Raw genomic sequence first — 19219 nt, 5'->3', positions numbered from 1 at the left:
CTCGTCACTACTATATAAGACCATGCGGCCTTGCTCTCGTCGTCCCACCTTACCACCTTCAATGCAATTGTAACACCTCACACCCCACCCAACTAGTATGTATTTTTTTTGAACCTTAACTCTAACTAACATTTTATCCTTCTTTTATATGTCTTTCACATTTTTCTCATTTTTTTATACTCAATGCTTCACTACTCCCACTTCACCTTTTTTTTTCATCGTCTTATAATATTTTTCTTAAATATATAGGCTTTTACCAATTTTGTAACTCTATTTTCTCCACTTTGACAAAATAGTTATTTGCGTAAAAGGTTAATACAAACCAATTTAAGCTTGTCCTTTGAATATGTTTTTATTGAAAGTATACAATTTGTTTATGTTATTTTTTATACACTTGCTATATCTAATTTGGGGAAAAATATTAAGTTTCAATTGTTTAAGAGGGACCTCACGATTGTGGTGTTGGTGCTGAGAAAGCTTTTAGGTGTGACATTTTTTACGCACATTACAAAGCGACTCTCGTTTTGCTCTATATTAATTAATTATGAAAGTGTAAAATTTTACTTTAAATTTTCTCATCTTTTTACGAAGGTATTTTAAAATTCAGCACAACTAAATAGTATTTTTGTTTAGTTTGGTTCGGTTCGATTTGATTCAGTTCGGTTTGGTTTGGTCCAATCCGGTTTGGTTCAGTGTGGTTCGGTTCAATTCAGTGCGGTTCGGTTTGGTCCGGTTTGGTTCGGTTCGATCCAGTTCAGTGCAATTTATTTGGTTCAGTGCGGTTTGGTTCAGTTCAATGCGATTCGGTTTGGTCCGGTCCGGTTCGGTTTAGTGCGGTTCAATTCAGTGCGATTCGGTTTGGTCCGGTCCGATTCGGTTTGATTTAGTGCGGTTCAGTTCAATAAAGAATATACAATGAATTTTTAAAATAGTTATTAAATGTAAAATTAGAAAAATAAGATATATATATATATATATATATATATATATATATATATATATATATATATATATATATATATATATATATATGAGAAGTTTTTAAAACAATTGGTTAAAAGAAAAGAAGTTTTTAGACTAACGGTTATAAGTAAATTATTTATAAAATAATTAGTTTTAAAAGTAATAATTAAGGGTAATTTTGGAATGACGAAATATGGACACAAAAGAGAATATCCTTTTTATATATTGTATTCTATTAGTAGATAATACAAACATTTAACTTTTCTAAGTATGTGTGATATTATATTAGTAGAAGATGATGTTGTAATGTTTTTAAGTTAATATATAAAATAAAATTATATTTATTAAAAATAAATTTAAATATATCAGAAAAGATGAGAGAATAATGATTGATAAATAAAAAAAATAAAATAAAGATAGATGGTTTTATAAAAAAATTATAAAAATAACGGTTAATTTTAAAAAATTTAATAAATAATTATATTTTAAAAGATAAATTGAAGTTTTGAAATATGGAAAGAAAAAAATCTCGTTATATATAATAATTATTATATAAAGAGTAAAATTTGAATTTTGAAATTTGGAAAAAAAATGATTAACCGTTAATTATAATATGAATGTAATCATAACATTCAACTTTTGAAAAAAAAACTTTCCTATATTCAAATATTTGAAAAATATAAATTGTCACATTGTAAACGATTTAATTAAATACATGAGCAGTTACTTTGAAAATGATAAATATTCTTATCAAATTCAATCATAACTATTACTCTATTTTAATTAACAACAGTTATTCATTTTTAAAATAAATATAATTAAAATGTACTCGCAATATATGAGTTGCAGTCAACCATACAGTGTTAGATATTGTAAATATTTTGACTAATTAAACAGATTTTTAATTAACTACAAATATAATAATTTAATCAAATGTTCTTCCTTTTTAACCGGTTTTTCTTTCCGAGAGGATTAGAATTTGTATTTGTCTGATAAGTAACGTTGTTTAATGTATTAATTTTTGGTCTGAGCAATGGGAGCATGTTCAGTGATGGGAGTGATTGATGGGAAGTTTGAAAGTGGGTACATAGTAACAGTGAGAATGGGTTCGGAGACACTGAAGGGTATACTTTACGAAGTGGCATTGGGTGTGCATGAGAGTAAGAAATCAGAGAGAAAAAAGAGAGTTGCTGTTCATCCAAAACATAGCAGAAGTGGGTACAATTTCTTCTTTGCTCAACAGCATGCAACACTGAAGCCACTTCACCCAGGAAAAGAGGGAGAGATTCCTAGGATCATCGCTGAACTCTGGTCAAACTTAGAAGTATCCCAAAAGATGGTATGAAATCTGTTCAACATTATCTTTTATTTTTTTAATATATATATAAAATTTTAACGTAAAATTAAAGTTTTTTTCAAACTTGTTTACGTTTAAATTTTATTATAGTTTTGTCCTCGTCCTTTAAAAATAAATAAATATAATTTTTATAATTTGATAGTGTTAATTTTTTTTATACGTTAAATAATCTTTTAAATCGAAAATTTGAACTCTTTATACATTTAGCATGTTTAAGTTTAAATGTCACTTTAAAATATTAGTTAATACGTAAAAGAAAGATTAAAATGATTATATAAAATTATCTGTTAAGTTTAGAAATACTATAAATGTTAGCTATCAATGTTTTAACAACTACCAAAGAAATACTTTTTATCTTGGTATCTAATTAATTAATCACCAGTTTAATAATTAATTATAATTTTTTATTTATAATAATAATAATTAATAAATAATAATTTTTTATTTTATAAATTAACATTTAATTATAACAACTAATAATTTTTTATTACTAAAATTTATTATTGTTTAAGATTTTTTTTAATGAAACAAAAAATATGAAAATATTACATAAAAACCAATTTTAATTTAGAAATTAAAAATATAAAATTTTGACACCCATTTTTGGCTTATTTTCAGAGTGCTATTTGACACCCATTTTTGATAACCTAAATTATTTTACATCTCATTTTATTTATTTATTTATTTATTTATGTACTTTTAATAAGAGCCTAACTTAATTTTGGTTTAAAAATAATCTTCCTTCTTCTCCATAGGAGCACAATTTATTCTCGAGATTTTCTCCTGTACAATTTCCAACGTCTGTTTTCTTGGGTTTTCTCGGCAACTTCACCGCGTGTCTCTCTTTAACAGCATTCTTCACCCCAAACCACCATCTCAACCTTTTGAATTCTTCGAAGATAATAATGTTGAGAGAGAATAATCTCGTGTATCAAAATTACAGGTTCTTATTAGAAAAATATAACAGTAAAAATAATTTTAAATAATATACTATAAATTGAACCACTGAGAACGAGTTTATTTTTATTTTTTAAATGGCACATATACATAAAATAATGTATCTTGTTAAACGAAGAAGATTAATTTTTTTACATTGACTTATATGAATCTTTAACAATGAGTAAAAACATCCTCAAAGTTGGTATTAACGCAATAGTTTGTCTGTCCTAAAGATTTATCAAGAGATGGCGAAGAAGGATAAAGAAAGGTACAAAGTAGAAATGGAGGATTATTTGGAGAAACTGAAAATGGGTCCAGTCATCACTGATGCTGTGCCACTTCGACAATGGCCTCCCAAACTGGATGAAGTTGAAGCAAACAAAGGCAATTCAAGTAGAGAAAACGTTAATAGAGTTTTTGATATGAATGCAATGCCTCAAATGATGGAGATTGAAACAAACTATATGGGTTCAAAAGAAAACTCACTTGAGGAGGGTTTATGAGCTTCTGCAAAAGGGAGAGCAGAATATAGCAATTTGAAGTTGAGATTTGAGGCAATATTTTGCCAGTTTAAAATGTTCCAAATTCAGATTTTCATGATGGTAGGTGGTGCATGACCATAAAATAAAATGCTGTTTTTTTGTTTGTTTTTGTTTTTGTAGTTCTTATTGTTTAATTTGATCAACGCTCCTTACTTGGAAAATTTTTTGGAAAAATTATTCGTGACAACAAAGAAAATACAGAGGAACATATCTAATCTAGTACTCTTAAAGCAGGAATAAGAAATAAATCGTTAAATACGTTTTTCTCTTTTAATTTTCAACAAATTTTAGAACTATTCTATTTTAAAATTTTGTATTAATTTAGTATTTTATAATTTGAAATACGTAAATTTAGTTATTTTAGTTATATTTGAAATTTTGTATTAATTTAGTATTTTATAATTTAAAATACGTAAATTTAGTTATTTTAATTATATTTGGTTAAGTTTATTTAATATTTTGTAGAAAGGTTATATTTAAGTTATTTATACTGACACATTTTTATTTTAATGTTAAGTTAAATAATTATTTATCAAATAAACCTAACAAAATTTGATTAAAAACATAAATTTTTGAGATCAAGTATTAGATTGGTGCAAAGTTTAAAAATTGACTAATTCAAAAATTTAGACAAAAATATATTTAATCTAAAAATAAAAATCTTAAAAATATCGATATTAAATATTATATTTTAATTATGAGATAAATAAAATAAATATCAAATCCATATTTTACTTAAAAAACAATAAAAATAAAAGTTAAATACATAATTAAAAAAACATTTAAGGTCATTTATATTATTATGCAAGAAAGATTAATTTTTTATGTACATTTTTTTAAAATTTATCTTTAATAAATAATTATTTATCAACTTTACCCTAAGTGAGTTTTTATATATCTTTTTAAAATTTAACCATTTTAAACTAAAATATTGTCAATAAAATAAATAAAACTATCTATAATAAAATTATAAAAAATATTTAATTTACTTTAATAATTAAAATTATATTATTTTGTTTATCACTAAAAAGAAAGTGAACAACCCATTTATTTTTACTGGTATCAAATAATAATTTAGGAATTTTATATAAAACTTAATTAATTAAGTTTGTTCTTGAAAATGCTATGGTGATTTTAGATTAGAGATTTGAGATGGAGGAGTACGTGGAGGACATTTTGACCTATCAATTGGGTCCTCTCTGCCCTACTCGCGCCAAACCAAATCTTTATCTCTTCTTCTTCTTTCATAGCAATCAATCCATTTGTAGCAAGTGAAGTTGCAGTTGCAGGTGTGTGCCTCATGGAGTCTGTTATTCCTCGATGCCTTCCTCCATTTCCAATCTCATCTTCAACACAATACCGAAGTCAGTTTTTTCTTCTCTATATGCGTTGATTCGAATTTGAGATTGCAAAATCTAGTTAGTTAGTTTTTTTTTGAATGAATTTTTCTTTCATTCTTTGAATTCTCAATTGAAAGTTGTGTTGTTTTCAGGAAAAGCTCATGTGGTTAAATCAAACCTGAGCCATCAAAATGACAGCTCTGCTTCCGCTCACACAGACCACGCCTCAAAGGTGATGCAAACAGACTTGTTTTATCATTCGAGGATAATTGATGAATCGTAATAAGAATAACGCTTGATAACTAATTACTCGTATATTCCGTGCATCTGCATTGCATTGTGGGTCAAAACTTTGAATAATGACTTTCTGTTTATGGAGCACGAGAGATTAAGCCATCAGTGAAGCATAGCCATGATTATTTGATTAGTGAGCCTGGAGAAGTTATACTATGTCTGCCACCACCATGGTCGTAACCATTCTCCGCACAATACTTAATTGAATTTGATTAATTCTTAATTGTGGTTAAGAAATTTGCTTCACATGGAGATTGATTGTGATCATGGACGCATGGTAATTGCAAAATTTTAGGGAGCATGTGCCATAAGTTGCAACATTATTTCAATAGAAATGAATGTATGACATAAACCTCAAAGTTGTGCAAAGACTTTGCTGTAATTGTAGTTTGGTAGTTTAGTAGTTTACTTTCCCCCGAAGCATTTCATGAGTCATACTAATCGAAAGTTCTCCCTCTCATGCAGGAACTTCAAGTACCAGTTTCCAGACGTCATTGTCTTACGGGTTTGTGTTCAACTCTAGTGTTGATCAGTGATTATGCCGCACCTATTTTTGTTCCTAAGGCAAATGCTGTGGATGGAATGATGGAAAAACCCGTGTGCAGAAATTGTTTGGGAAGTGGTGCTGTGCTTTGTAAGTTGTGATAAAATATTGCTTTTTCAGTGCTTCATTCCTCTTAATTGCATTATATGGATTTACAAATAGGATATAATCCATAGTAGCATGTCTACTTGTTATAAGCTCATTTAGTAGTTCCCACATTACTCTGCTGATAGGAGAAATAAAATTTTCTGCAATTATAAATCTTGGCGGAGTTGAACCTTGTTTCTGTAAGATGCTGAGGATGAGTAGCATGATCATAAGCAAATAGAAACACTGAGACAATTTGATCTTTGTAGGACATTGCTAGTGTATCCTTCTACTTCCCATTTCAAAAGTTTGGTAATTAGACATTATGAGTTAAATAGTCGCTAATTAAAACAAGTTGGTAAATATAATGTGATTGATTGTTGTTGAAGATTGCTTCCATGTTATTCATGATGTATATGTTGCAATTTTATCAGTTTGAGACCAGTGGATGTTTCTTAATACATACGATGTTTACCTTTTCATTTAGGTGACATGTGTGGTGGTACAGGAAAATGGAAAGCTCTAAACAGGAAGCGAGCTAAAGATGTTTACGAATTTACTGAGTGTCCAAATTGTTATGGTATGAACTCCATTTTTTACTTGACCCCATTTATATTAGCTTCTAGAGGTGATAACAATGGCATGGTTTAATTCAAATCATTTTTGAAGTTGGTGTTAAGAATTGCTTTTTGTTGACATGCTTTGCTGTTAGGAACCCTATCAGTAGCTAGTTAGCCATTTTTTAGTTTTATTAGAGAGGTAGTTTGCTGGGGATGGGATAATTAAAGAAATAAGGGGTGTTGCCTATAAATTGTTGTCAGCGAAAACCAAATAATGAACCATGAACGGACCAGGAACCATGATCAACAGCCAAAAGCATGATATGCTATCACGTTGTTCTCAAGGACTTGTTTGTGGCAAGTCTCTAAGGTTTAAACATACCCCTCCCAGACTTGCAGGAAGAAAATACATGAAGAAAATCTTGGTTTGTAACTTGCTCATGTACAAGTTATATTCAAAAGCTTGTAATTTGAAATTTATAGAAGTCATTTGTTCCTCATGCATATAATCTCACACTTTTACTAACTTGTTTTGTAAGTTCGATATCAAATCATTCCAGAATTATTAGATCCCTCTCTCACAAATCTCACATTACTCGGTTTTACACAATTTCACGTCTTTATTTTATTTTGTGTCGGTGTTTGCTTGGATGTTTACAAACATCATTTGTTTTTCACGCATGTAATGTAATATCTCACCTTTAATAATGCTGTGAGTTCGGAAAATGATAAGATTCCCCTCTCAATCCCTTTTCTTATTTATTTTGTATGTATAAGTGACTCCGGCTTTGGTTGGTTTTAGATATTTTCAGTAGATCATCTTTTGATTTGAGCCAGTAAAATGTGTAGAGATGTTAGAATGCTCATCAAGTAGACAAATGATAATTGTAGGCTTGGAAGTTTAAAAAAATCATTGCTTTTTCAGGCATGTCATCTCATCTGATACTCTTTAGTAACTTAAACTTGATGTCCAAGCCTTTCCAGAATGATAGATAAGATCTCCCTCTCTTAATACCTTTCTCAGTTTATGTTGTACATGTAATTGAATACCACTTTGCTCTGCTTGGTTATAAATCATCTTTTTGATTTGAGCTAGCAAAATGTCTGGACATGTTAAGTTGCTCATCTGATATTCAAAATCATTTGTAAGCTTGAAATTGCAAGTGTACAAAAATCATTCGTGAGGTTAGCCTCTCAAATATCTTGAGCTTTAGTGCAATTCCTCTTTTGGTTAAGTTACCAGAATTGTACGAGAGAATAATACACATTTTTTATTTTGGTCTTTTTTCTTTTACTTCTCTATCTTGAATCCAGATCTAGTTCTATCATTTTTTACTGCACTTAAAAAGCACATGTTTTGTTTTTCCTTTTACCATATCACAATTTTGTTTTCTTATTCAAGTAATGAAAATTTTATCCATGTTCTTCTGCACACTTTATACTTGTTTTTATTTTATATATGGAAGTTGTTGAGTGGAGGGAAAGGACAAGGAAGGGGAGGGAGGGAAGAGAAGGAGAGGAAGTTACCTCTATTTGGATACACTCACAATAAGGGAACTATTATCCTGTTCTTTGAGTTAAAGAAGAGGGAATGACCTTACCCTCCGAGAAAATCTTTCAAGCTAGGGTTGGTCGGGTCATTTTTCTCATCTCTTCCCTGCCCTTTCTTTACCTTATCCAACCATAACACTGTTATTCTAGTATTGCCATCGGCAGAGTTCTATTGTATGATTGATCATTAACATAGGATATAAAAACTACAGGTCGAGGAAAGCTTGTCTGCCCTGTTTGTTTAGGAACCGGTTTGCCAAACAATAAAGGTCTCCTGAGGAGGCCCGATGCACGGAAACTGCTTGATAAGATGTATAATGGACGGCTAATTCCAAACTCTTAGAAGGTAAACTTTCTGCGTCATGCTTCTAAGTAAAGTCACTGATGTCTTCAATGCTAATCTTCTGTTGCCGTTGTTCACTCTACTACATCACTTTCAGACGTAAATTTGTGCAAAACTGAGGCCTGCTAGTACTGTTTTTTGGCGCAATGATTGTGATGTTATTCACCAGTTAACAAAGCCAGTGACTGCATTGGTAATCAACTTCTAGCACAGAACATGTTACTGAGGGGTTTTTGTTTCTATTTTTGGTCTGGATGCATTACAGAACTCTAACCCTCGGCTTGGTTATCAACCTTATGATTTTCATGGTTCTGTATGAAAAATGTCCATGTCCGTCGTCATGTTCGTGCAGACTGTATTGAGTTGCAAGACCCATATATTATGTAAACATCGAGCAAATACTTCCAGCAAGAGTAGCTATTTAGGTTCCTATTCAGCTCCCAAGTAAATCTGTAAATGTTTATGCAAATAGTGTATACTTAAGGTAATAAATCCTTGAAGACCTTAATATCATGACTCATTAATAGTATGTAGATTATAACTTTTTTAAATTTATCATAGTACTTTAAAAAATTAATGAGTACGTCACGAATACTCAGAATGCTGATAAGAAAAAAATAAAAAAACAAACGAATTGTCAGAATAACCGAGGTCAAAATTGCACTTATATAAAATATACTGCTTTTGGCTCTCACTGAACCTAAAGAATATAATTGTTGGTGAATATTTTTTGTTAACAATACCACTGCATAGTTCAGTATTAATGAATTAAGATTACTAATAGATAGGTTTTTTTTTTTTTTACTAGAATGATGATATAATATTGCATGTTATATTTATTTTAATAATATTCTATGTTTAATTTTTATGAAAATAACTTATTTGTTTTTAGTACTGGCTTTTAAAAAAGCTGTTATTTGTTAATTATATTTAAAGTATAATAATATTTTTAGCTATATCTTTACTCCTCACCTATTTTTAATAAGTTTACATCTTTATCAAGACAGTAGAAATGAAATGACAGTGTATTAGTGGCAGAGAGTTTGAATGATTTTATAAAACACCTATGCTTAAATTTGATCTTTTCTGAAAACATCAAAATTAGAAGCATTTAATATAGAGTGCAACGGGAAAAAGTACAGTATGGAATTTATAATTAAGAGGTATTATTTTCTTAATTATTATCTAAATCCGAAAAAAAAAACCTTTATTTCCTTGTGAACTAATGAAGTTTGCCAAAGAATAAATTAAGAATAATAATAATATACATACATATTTATTCTATATATGCATATATTAAATATATTTTTTATTTTTCTTTTCATATAAATTTATAACCTTTATCTCTTAAGGTATATTTCAAATATGATTAATGTTTTGAGTGTTTATAAATCATTTTCAAAAACTAAAAAAAGTTGTCACTACTTTGCATGAAGAAAGATTAAAAGTGAGAGAGAGAAAATAAACAATTTTTTTTTATTTAGTTAGAGATAAATAAATAAAAATATTTTTTTAGAAAAAGTTAAATTTATATTTTTATTAACTTTAGTTTTAATTTAAATTGATTTTTTTTGGGTGTTTTCTTCCCAATCACACATCATGTATGGTGGGGTTTTTGACGAGTACGTAGAGAGTGAATAAGTGGGAATTTTTCGTATAGAACGCTTATTTGTCTTCTCCAGAGAATGATTGGTAGAGAATGAATAAATACCAAACAACAATGAATAAAAACCAAACAAACAAATGAGTATAACAGAGTGTGTGAGAGAGATAAGATTTAAGGAATAATAAATAACATACATAATAAATCAACGTGAGTTCTTCCCTTTCGTAGTCAAACATCATTAGTTTCCAGATTCTGAATCCTTGTTTCTGCCCAAAACTGAATCCCAATTCAATACCATGAGTTCCTCAACCACAGTGAGGAAGCTAGAGGTTGTGTCCCCTGTTCCTGCGGACATAGACATTGCTAACTCCGTCGAACCTGTTCACATATCCGAGATTGCCAAAGACCTCAACCTCAGTCCCAATCACTATGATCTTTACGGAAAATATAAGGCCAAGGTAATTCGCCATTCAGATTTGAGTTACAGGAATCCGATTCATTTAGTTTCTTTATGATGGTATCTGTGCGATCATGTTTCCCTGTTAGATTTCAGTTTCGTGCAACTATAAAAGGTTTTCAGTGTACGCCTTAGTTTTTTGTATCGGAAACTTGTGGATAATTTTGGTTGAATGCATTGATGTGATGATATTAGTCTTATAGTTTAGCTGAAGAGTGATTTGGATGTGCAGGTTTTGTTGTCAGTTCTTGATGAGCTTCAAGGATCGCAAGATGGGTATTATGTTGTGGTGGGAGGCATTACTCCAACTCCTCTCGGGGAAGGAAAATCTACTACCACAGTGGGTCTCTGTCAAGCTTTAGGTGCTTTTCTTGATAAAAAGGTAAACTTTTTTCTTTTTCTACATTTACAGCAGTGTGGCATGTTACCTATTGATTTGATACCGATCTGAATCTGGATGTTTTATAGTCTCTTAAACTCTATCATTAGGATCTTTTGATGTTACTGCTTTTGGATCAGATTGATGTTTTTTGTGTTTTACTTTGAGCATCTGGTCTGAAACCTTGTTTATTTAAAACTTTATTGTTCATTCACCATTTAGAACTTCACTGGTTGTGAGGGTCCAAGATACCAATATTGGAAAAAGCTATAATTTTTAATTGCATGTCAAAGTTATGCTGGATATGTAATCACAGCTTATCTCTTTTTGTTAGGTAGTTACCTGCGTTCGTCAACCATCACAAGGACCTACTTTTGGCATTAAAGGAGGTGCAGCTGGTGGTGGCTATAGCCAAGTTATTCCCATGGATGAATTCAATCTCCATCTAACAGGAGATATTCATGCAATAACTGCAGCAAACAATCTTCTAGCTGCTGCAATTGATACACGGATTTTCCATGAATCAACGCAGTCGGATAAGGCTCTTTTTAACCGATTGTGCCCTCCAAATAAAGAAGGAAAAAGGAGCTTCAGTGATGTCATGTTCAGGCGTCTTAAGAAGCTTGGGATTTCAAAGACCAACCCAGATGATCTTACACCAGAAGAAGTAAATAAATTTGCAAGGCTTGATATTGACCCGAATTCTATTACGTGGAGGAGAGTAATGGACATCAATGACCGATTCCTGAGAAAAATTACTATTGGACAGGGACCTGATGAGAAAGGAATGGTAAGAGAAACAGCATTTGATATTTCAGTTGCTAGTGAGATAATGGCTGTTTTGGCACTGACAACATCCTTAGCTGATATGAGAGAGCGACTTGGGAAAATGGTTATTGGAAATAGCAAGAGTGGTGACCCTGTCAGTGCTGATGATCTAGGTGTTGGAGGTGCCTTGACAGTTTTAATGAAGGATGCCATCCACCCTACCCTTATGCAGACCCTGGAAGGAACTCCTGTTCTTGTTCATGCAGGTCCGTTTGCAAATATTGCTCATGGGAATTCTTCCATTGTGGCTGATAAGATTGCACTGAAGTTGGTTGGACCAGGTGGATTTGTAGTTACTGAAGCTGGTTTTGGTGCTGATATTGGAGCAGAAAAGTTTATGAACATTAAGTGTCGTTATAGTGGTTTGACACCTCAATGTGCAATTATTGTGGCAACAATAAGGGCACTAAAAATGCATGGTGGAGGGCCAGCTGTTGTTGCTGGAAGACCTCTTGATCATGCATATTTGACTGAAAATGTTGCCCTGGTTGAGGCTGGTTGTGTGAATATGGCACGACATATATCAAATACAAAATCTTACGGTGTAAATGTTGTTGTTGCTATCAACAAGTTTTCAACTGACACTGAAGCCGAACTAAATGCGGTTCGGAGTGCTGCTTTAGCTGCTGGAGCTTATGATGCTGTAATTTGTTCCCATCACGCACATGGTGGCAAAGGAGCTGTAAGTGCATTAACTTCCTGTCTTACATTTTGAGCAACAAAGAAGCCATAGGCCACACGGCCTTTTACCTTCACACAAAAGTATAGGATGGTCAGCTATAAAAATCAGTAAAACCAAAGGAGAAAAATAGATGAAAGTAACACAATAGATCACTTTTGATTAAGTTGTTTGTGGCTAGCATATTTGAATGAAAAATTTAGCTTTGAGCTGTCTTTAATTTTTCACCTGCTAGACGAACTGTTTATTGAGCATTGTTACCCTCATGAATTTTATTTTTGTGTTGGATCAAATATCCAAGTAGTGCTTGTGGCAGCACATATCTATATCCACCCCATGCCTAGAAAAAGGAACCATTTCATGGATACAAGTAGCAGCACAATTTAGTTTCTATACATGCCTGTCACAGTATATAATACAAATCATGGTATCATTCAGTTAGTAAATAATGTTCACTGTTTGCTAAGGTATGACTTGTCATGATTCAGGTTGACCTGGGCATTGCTGTTCAAAAAGCTTGTGAGAATGTGACACAGCCATTGAAGTTCCTGTATCCTCTGGATCTGAGTATAAAAGAGAAAATAGAGGCAATAGCAAAGTCATATGGAGCCAGTGGCGTTGAGTACTCTGAGCAGGTGATTTCATCTCTTACATATTAGATATAGCAACTCACTTGAAGTAGGCATGAGAAAATAAAACACTAAATAGAAACCGTGGACATAATTCTATCCCGGTGCAAGTTTCTTTGGGGGGGAAAAGAAACAACCTTAAAGACGGGCAAAAAATCTCACAAATCAAAGCACTACACAAACTACAACTTCACAATGTTTTAGTCTTCTTGTTCTTACCTAATCCTTGTTAAATGTACCTATAATTGTTTATTTGTTAACGAAAAAGACTTCTCCTTTTACCTTCTAATTTTTTGCATTCTTGTTATCAAACTAGGCTGAGAAGCAGATTGAGATGTACAGCAAGCAAGGGTTTTCTGGTCTTCCAATCTGCATGGCTAAGACTCAGTATTCTTTCTCAGACAATGCTGCGGCAAAGGGAGCTCCAAGTGGGTTTGTCTTACCCATAAGGGATGTAAGAGCTAGTATAGGTGCTGGGTTTATTTATCCTTTAGTTGGAACAATGAGTACAATGCCAGGGCTTCCAACGAGGCCATGCTTCTATGACATTGATATTGATACAACAACTGGAAAAGTCACTGGTCTCTCATAAACCTCAAGTCACTCACCCTATGGCCTACCAGAACCTTTCTGCATCTCATTTACAAGTCCCTTTGTGATGTTCATGAATGTCATGTCACATTAACATTCCTCCTTGATGTTTTGTTCGTGTTTGTTTGCATAATTTAAGGAGAGATTTTGATTATATCTGTGTTCTTATATCTACTTCTGATATGCAATTGATACTTGTCATGCACACTGAAATCACGTACAAATGGAGAAGTTTAAGTTTCATCATTTGGAGAATGTGGTCACTGGTATTTTTGGTATAAATGGAGGAGATAAAACTATACAAGTGTGGCACTGATGGGTGAAAAGATTGAAAAATTTCCGTTAAGATGGTTTGGATAAGGTCACTAGAACTATTTGAGTGATTAGATTGTATGATTATGTCGAATGGGGTTAGATGAAACCAAAAAAGATATTAAGAGGAAATTGTTTAGAGAAATGTTACTGTAAAACTCCTGAGATATCAGTTTTTAATTAAGTTCAATGAATGGTAGTTTGTTTTTCACTTACTTTCCATCTATTTTTCTTATTCTACTACTAGTTTTTCATCTATTTTTTTTTTCTTCCACTTCCTCAGCTATTTTTTTTCACGTTACCAATGGAGAGCATTAATGAAATAAGGTTTTATTGATGTTGTTTGCTCACAGTTCACTATAATTTTTATATAAATCCACATTTCGTCAAAGAAATGTTTTTATTTTCTAGATTTTACACGTTCGCGTGATCAATTTTTTGGTATTTTTGTACAGGTAATTTTGGTTCTCAACTTTTAAAGAAATATGTGAATTCAAATCCATTTATCTTAAGAACTAGTTATCTTTTCTAAAGTTAAGAGGATGAAATGTACACACTTTCTAAAATCTTATAATAGATTCATATTTATCCGAAAATATAAAAATTGAGTTGGCTTTCAGAACATTAATCGAGTAAATAGTTTGATCAAAATCGAGTAGGCTTTCAGAACACTGCATAAATTTGGTTTCAAGAGACAAGATTTATAAATGTCTTGAACCCGATTCTCTTTATTTAAAGAAAATTAGAGAAAGAGGTAGAGTGAGGATCACTTATTCAACTACTTGACAGACAAAACTCACAAGCCAAAACAGTTGTTAAAAATTCATACAACTTCATTAATTGAACTCATCCTTTAACGTAAGTGGCTCCTCGGACAGTCACATGCAAGAGCAATCTAATCTTCCTTACTGTGGGTAAAGTGGCATCTGAAAAAGCAAATAATGTAAAAGTAACCCAAAGGCACCACTGAAAACCACAAGTTTCAGATGAGATAAAAGAAACTCAACAAATAGATAGATATCTACGAAACTTCTTTGGCAGCAGCAATAACAGCTTCCTTGGTGAGACCAAACTCCTTGTATATTTTTCCTGCTGGAGCACTTGCTCCAAATCGATCAATGCCTATGGCCTTGCCTTTGCTTCCAACAATCTTTCCCCATCCAAATGTTGATCCTGCTTCAATGCTAACTCTAGCTGTTACAGAAGCAGGAAGAACACTCTCCTTGTATTCCTCTGATTGCTCATCAAAAAGTTCCCAGCTAACAAAAGAAACAACTCTCACAGCTTTTCCTTCCTTCCTTAGATCCTCAGCAGCAGCAGCAGCAATTTCCAACTCAGAACCAGTTCCAATCAAGATCACATCAGGTTTGTTACCTGATGAGTTGTCTGAAATGGTGTAGCCACCCTTTTCAACTCCCTCGATGGAAGTTCCCGGAAGTTGAGCCAACTTTTGCCTTGAAAGTGCAAGAATCGAGGGTCTCTTCCTGTTAACCACAGCAACTTTGTATGATCCTGCAGTTTCATTACCATCAGCTGGTCGAAGCATCAAAATATTTGGCATTGCTCTGAAACTTGCCAAGTGCTCTATTGGCTGATGAGTTGGTCCATCCTCTCCCAGTCCAATGGAATCATGAGTCATCACGTAAATCACTCCAGCTTCACTCAGTGCAGAAATCCTTATGGCTGCTCTCATGTAGTCTGTGAACACAAAGAAAGTTGCACAGTATGGAATGAATCCAGGGCTGTGAAGAGCAATGCCATTGCAGATTGCTCCCATTCCGTGTTCTCTAACACCGAATCTGACATTTCGCTCTTCAGGAGTACCCTTTTGGAAATCTCCATACGATTTCAACAGGGTCATGTTGGAAGAGGCCAGATCCGCACTTCCACCAATCAGACCAGGAAGAACCTTAACAAGAGCATTTAGATTCTGCTGAGACAGATTTCTTGTAGCATCAGCAGGGCTTTCTGGAGTGTATGTCTGCAAGTTGAAATCAAATCAGAAGGGTTGTTGTCAGTAATCACAAACATTTGATAGAAGTCAAGTTTTATTTGAAGGCTATGCACTCATGAAGCCACGATTGTAACTTGGTCCATTTGGCCTCCGTCACGGAACAATTAATATCATTTACAACAATTTCTTTCTCATCAATTGTTCCACTAGGAATCTCTCTAGCATTGTGACTTGGTCCATTTAACCTATCATGACTTGACACACCTGACTTTCATTATAGGACAATTGTGCAACCCGCAATACTAATGATGTATACCACAGTAAAAATATTAGGAGAAACCTAGAAGTTTGTTTGTTTACTCACAGGAAGTGCTTTCTCCCAACCAGCTGGCAATTCACCGGTAAAGATAGCCTTCAGATCTGCAGCTTCAGCACTGTATTTCTTCTCATATTCAGCAAACTTGGCATTCCACTCAGCTTCAAGTTTGGAACCTTCAGCGGCATGGCGACTCCAATGCCTAAGAAAAAAAGAGTAGAGAAAGTTACATTCTAGATCTGAAATCTCATCATAGTAATTGGAAACAACACATCTCTAACGGTAACGTTCACACTTTTTAACGTCTTCTGGCACATGGAAAGGTTCGTATGGCCATCCAAGATTCTTCCTTGTAGCATCCACTTCTTTAGCACCTAATGCACTTCCGTGAACACTGTAAGAGTTAGCTTTGTTTGGAGAACCAAATCCAATGGTAGTGGTTACCTGTGAAACAGTAATCACAGATGAAAAGAAAACTGATAAAACACTCCAAAGAAAATTATATCAAATCAAAATGCTTATTTTTGCTTCAATCATGTCGTGTAAGTTGTTACTAACCTTAATCAAAGTTGGTTTGTCTTTGACAGCCTTTGCTTCCTTGATGGCTGCACGAATTTCATCATACCCAGTGTTTCCATTCTTCACCCAAATCACATGCCATCCAAGTGCTTCAAAACGTTGATCAACATTCTCAGTGAATGCAATCTCAGTGTCACCATCAATGGAAATGTGGTTGTCATCATAGAGTGCAATAAGCTTCCCCAGACCCCAGTGACCAGCAAGTGAACATGCTTCGTTCGAAATTCCCTCCATTTGACAACCATCACCCAATATAACATATCTGCAAGAGTCAATAAAGCGAAAACTAATCTCATTGGCAACACAACAGGCATTGCAAAGTGCATAAATCACTGAACAAGATGTAGTTTTCTCACGTGTAATGGTCAACAATCTCATTGTCAGGCTTGTTAAATCTTGCTGCCAAGTGTTTCTCAGCCAGTGCTAATCCAACAGCATTGGCAATTCCCTGACCCAGAGGACCTAAACAAAGTACGAGGATAAGCAACAGAACTCAGCAAAAAAGGCTCATTATGATAACATAAACTAAAGAAACATCTAACCAGTGGTCACTTCAACTCCAAGTGTCTCAAAGTTCTCAGGATGTCCGGGAGTCCTGCTTTCCCATTGTCGGAAATCCTTCAGGTCTTCTTCCTATATTATGTAACACAAAAACAATAAATTCAGCCATTGAAGATCACATAAATTCAAAAGCTTTAAAATTACGTTTCCATCAAAAGTCATTTATTCTCAGGAATATTAAGATACATACACCACCTCACAACTTATCAAACGTAATTATGTTTAGATACAGATAACATAAAAGTTCACAAACTTAGCATATATGATAAAATGTGATCATTCATCTGAATTAAATTGTAAGGGCAGAGTGCAGCAAGCAATACATTGTACAAATGCAGATTGCACGAGGATCAAAGATCTCAGTCACGGAATCAAATTAGTAAAAGGACTAAAACCACTAGTGAAGAAATGAGAAGCAATGAACCAACCTGAACACTCTCATAGCCTGCAAGATGAAGGAGAGCATATTGGAGCATGCAGCCATGTCCAGCAGACAAAATGAAGCGGTCACGGTTGAACCAAGTGGGGTTCTTAGGATTGTACCTCATGACTTCATCGTAGAGAATGTGGCCCATTGGAGCACACCCCATGGGGAGACCAGGGTGGCCAGAGTTGGCCTTTTCAACCGCATCAATGGCCAGAAACCGAATGGTGTTGATGGATTTCTCGACCAGAGAAACCTCGGTGGTCTGGTCCAGTGTCTCAACAGCAGCGGCTCGAACAACACTGGTGGAAGCACCCCTTCTACGTGAACCTGCAGAGAAGGTGGCTGCTTTGCATGGAGGATGAGACTTGAGGCCAGAGAATGATGGGAAAGAGAGTGAAACACGATCAGAAGAAGAGCCATGAAGGTACACGGCACGGGCCAAAAGGGCCTGAGACAGATGCAGAGAGGATGAGGATGCCATAGCTTATTAAGTTAAGCTTAAGAGGTTCAAAAATGGAACCAAGATCAAAGTCAAAATCAGCCACTTAGGTGAGTGGCTGTGAGTGTAGTAGTAGAAGAAGTGATGAAAAAGAAGAAGAAGAAGAAGAAAGTATTATGGTGTGTTGGTGAGATTGAGAGAGGAAAAGGGTAGTTGATGATCTATAGAGTCCTTGTTCTTGCGGTCCACATGTTATGGCCAATCTTAGCCTATGCTTCTGGCTATCTTCTTCCCACTTCTCTGCCTCTCATATTTCCTTCATAATTTGGAGGATAATAATTTATACTATCATATTATACTTTATTCCACCTCTCATAACTTTTTAACAGTATATTCTCATCTTATTCTTCCCCTAAATATTTTTATCCTTTCCTAATGTCTACGTACATGCATCTAAATTTATTTTCTAAATTTAAATATTATTTTTGGAAATTTCAAGTGAAGCAGGCTCTAACTCATAACTATTTTAAGAAGTGAGATTTATATTTACTTATATATTATAAAATTGATTTATTTTTAGCCAACATGAAACTTTTAACCATTTCACAAACATAAAAGTGTTTTGTATAATCTCATGTTAATTTATAGTATATAAAATGATATAAATCTTATTTTATTAATTAATTTTGTAAATTAAATTAAATTTAAAAATTTGTATAGTGTTATTTTTTAGTTTTAAAATTTATTTAATTTTCAAGACACATTAAATTCACACAAAAAATATAAAGATTTTATCATTTGGCCACTTAGTAATATTGTATAAAATAGGAAATTAATTAGTCTAACAGCTAAACTTAAAAGTTCTTACACACCCGAGTTTTGAGTTAATCAATTTAAGTGTTATTGATTCAAAATTTCGATTTTACACATTTAATCAATGAT

The 19219-nt window shown here is 33.1% G+C and overlaps 3 protein-coding genes across 4 annotated transcripts; 2 read left to right on the top strand and 1 right to left on the bottom strand.

The window, feature by feature from the left end:
* The first annotated feature begins 4934 nt into the window (after window positions 1-4934).
* EDA3 (DnaJ/Hsp40 cysteine-rich domain superfamily protein) lies at window positions 4935-9028 on the top strand. Of its 2 annotated transcripts, XM_028078890.2 has the most exons (6): window positions 4935-5165; window positions 5294-5373; window positions 5901-6069; window positions 6554-6646; window positions 8390-8523; window positions 8618-9028. In XM_028078890.2, the coding sequence occupies exons 1-5, from the start codon at window positions 5102-5104 to the stop codon at window positions 8518-8520; spliced, it is 537 nt and encodes a 178-aa protein (XP_027934691.1). In that variant the 5' UTR covers window positions 4935-5101; the 3' UTR covers window positions 8521-8523; window positions 8618-9028. The 2 variants fall into 2 exon arrangements, with proteins under 2 accessions (XP_027934691.1, XP_027934693.2); XM_028078892.2 differs by lacking the exons at window positions 8390-8523; window positions 8618-9028 and adding an exon at window positions 7552-8383.
* A 1217-nt stretch (window positions 9029-10245) lies between these two features.
* On the top strand, window positions 10246-13843 carry THFS (10-formyltetrahydrofolate synthetase). Its single transcript, XM_028080866.2, has 5 exons — window positions 10246-10584; window positions 10816-10965; window positions 11297-12472; window positions 12958-13104; window positions 13415-13843. The coding sequence occupies exons 1-5, from the start codon at window positions 10423-10425 to the stop codon at window positions 13688-13690; spliced, it is 1911 nt and encodes a 636-aa protein (XP_027936667.2). The 5' UTR covers window positions 10246-10422; the 3' UTR covers window positions 13691-13843.
* A 970-nt stretch (window positions 13844-14813) lies between these two features.
* Window positions 14814-18575, bottom strand: LOC114190750 (transketolase, chloroplastic). Its single transcript, XM_028079756.2, has 7 exons — window positions 17840-18575; window positions 17393-17483; window positions 17207-17312; window positions 16830-17112; window positions 16567-16715; window positions 16320-16473; window positions 14814-15982 (listed from the first exon to the last, which is right to left on the bottom strand). Exons 1-7 carry the CDS (start codon window positions 18317-18319, stop codon window positions 15023-15025), a joined length of 2223 nt encoding a protein of 740 aa, XP_027935557.2. The 5' UTR covers window positions 18320-18575; the 3' UTR covers window positions 14814-15022.
* Window positions 18576-19219: the final 644 nt, after the last annotated feature.

This window comes from Vigna unguiculata, chromosome 7, assembly GCF_037176805.1.
Source record: "Vigna unguiculata cultivar grain cowpea cultivar isolate G323 ecotype 2 chromosome 7, ASM3717680v1, whole genome shotgun sequence".
Lineage (NCBI taxonomy): Eukaryota > Viridiplantae > Streptophyta > Magnoliopsida > Fabales > Fabaceae > Vigna > Vigna unguiculata.
Note: the sequence above shows the minus strand (reverse complement) of the source record. Positions and strands in the feature narration are given on the sequence as shown.

Bases quoted from the DNA above. Each gene is read 5' to 3' on its own strand.
- EDA3 (XM_028078890.2), top strand. From the start codon at position 5,102: ATGGAGTCTGTTATTCCTCGATGCCTTCCTCCATTTCCAATCTCATCT. The intron at 5,166-5,293 runs GTCAGTTTTTTC...TGTTGTTTTCAG, and splicing joins ATCTTCAACACAATACCGAA to GAAAAGCTCATGTGGTTAAA. The intron at 6,070-6,553 runs GTAAGTTGTGAT...CTTTTCATTTAG, and splicing joins GGGAAGTGGTGCTGTGCTTT to GTGACATGTGTGGTGGTACA.
- THFS (XM_028080866.2), top strand. From the start codon at position 10,423: ATGAGTTCCTCAACCACAGTGAGGAAGCTAGAGGTTGTGTCCCCTGTT. The intron at 10,585-10,815 runs GTAATTCGCCAT...TTGGATGTGCAG, and splicing joins ACGGAAAATATAAGGCCAAG to GTTTTGTTGTCAGTTCTTGA. The intron at 12,473-12,957 runs GTAAGTGCATTA...GTCATGATTCAG, and splicing joins CACATGGTGGCAAAGGAGCT to GTTGACCTGGGCATTGCTGT.
- LOC114190750 (XM_028079756.2), bottom strand. From the start codon at position 18,319: ATGGCATCCTCATCCTCTCTGCATCTGTCTCAGGCCCTTTTGGCCCGT. The intron at 16,474-16,566 runs GTGTGAACGTTA...TTTTTTTCTTAG, and splicing joins GTGCCAGAAGACGTTAAAAA to GCATTGGAGTCGCCATGCCG. The intron at 15,983-16,319 runs GTGAGTAAACAA...TTCAACTTGCAG, and splicing joins GTTGGGAGAAAGCACTTCCT to ACATACACTCCAGAAAGCCC.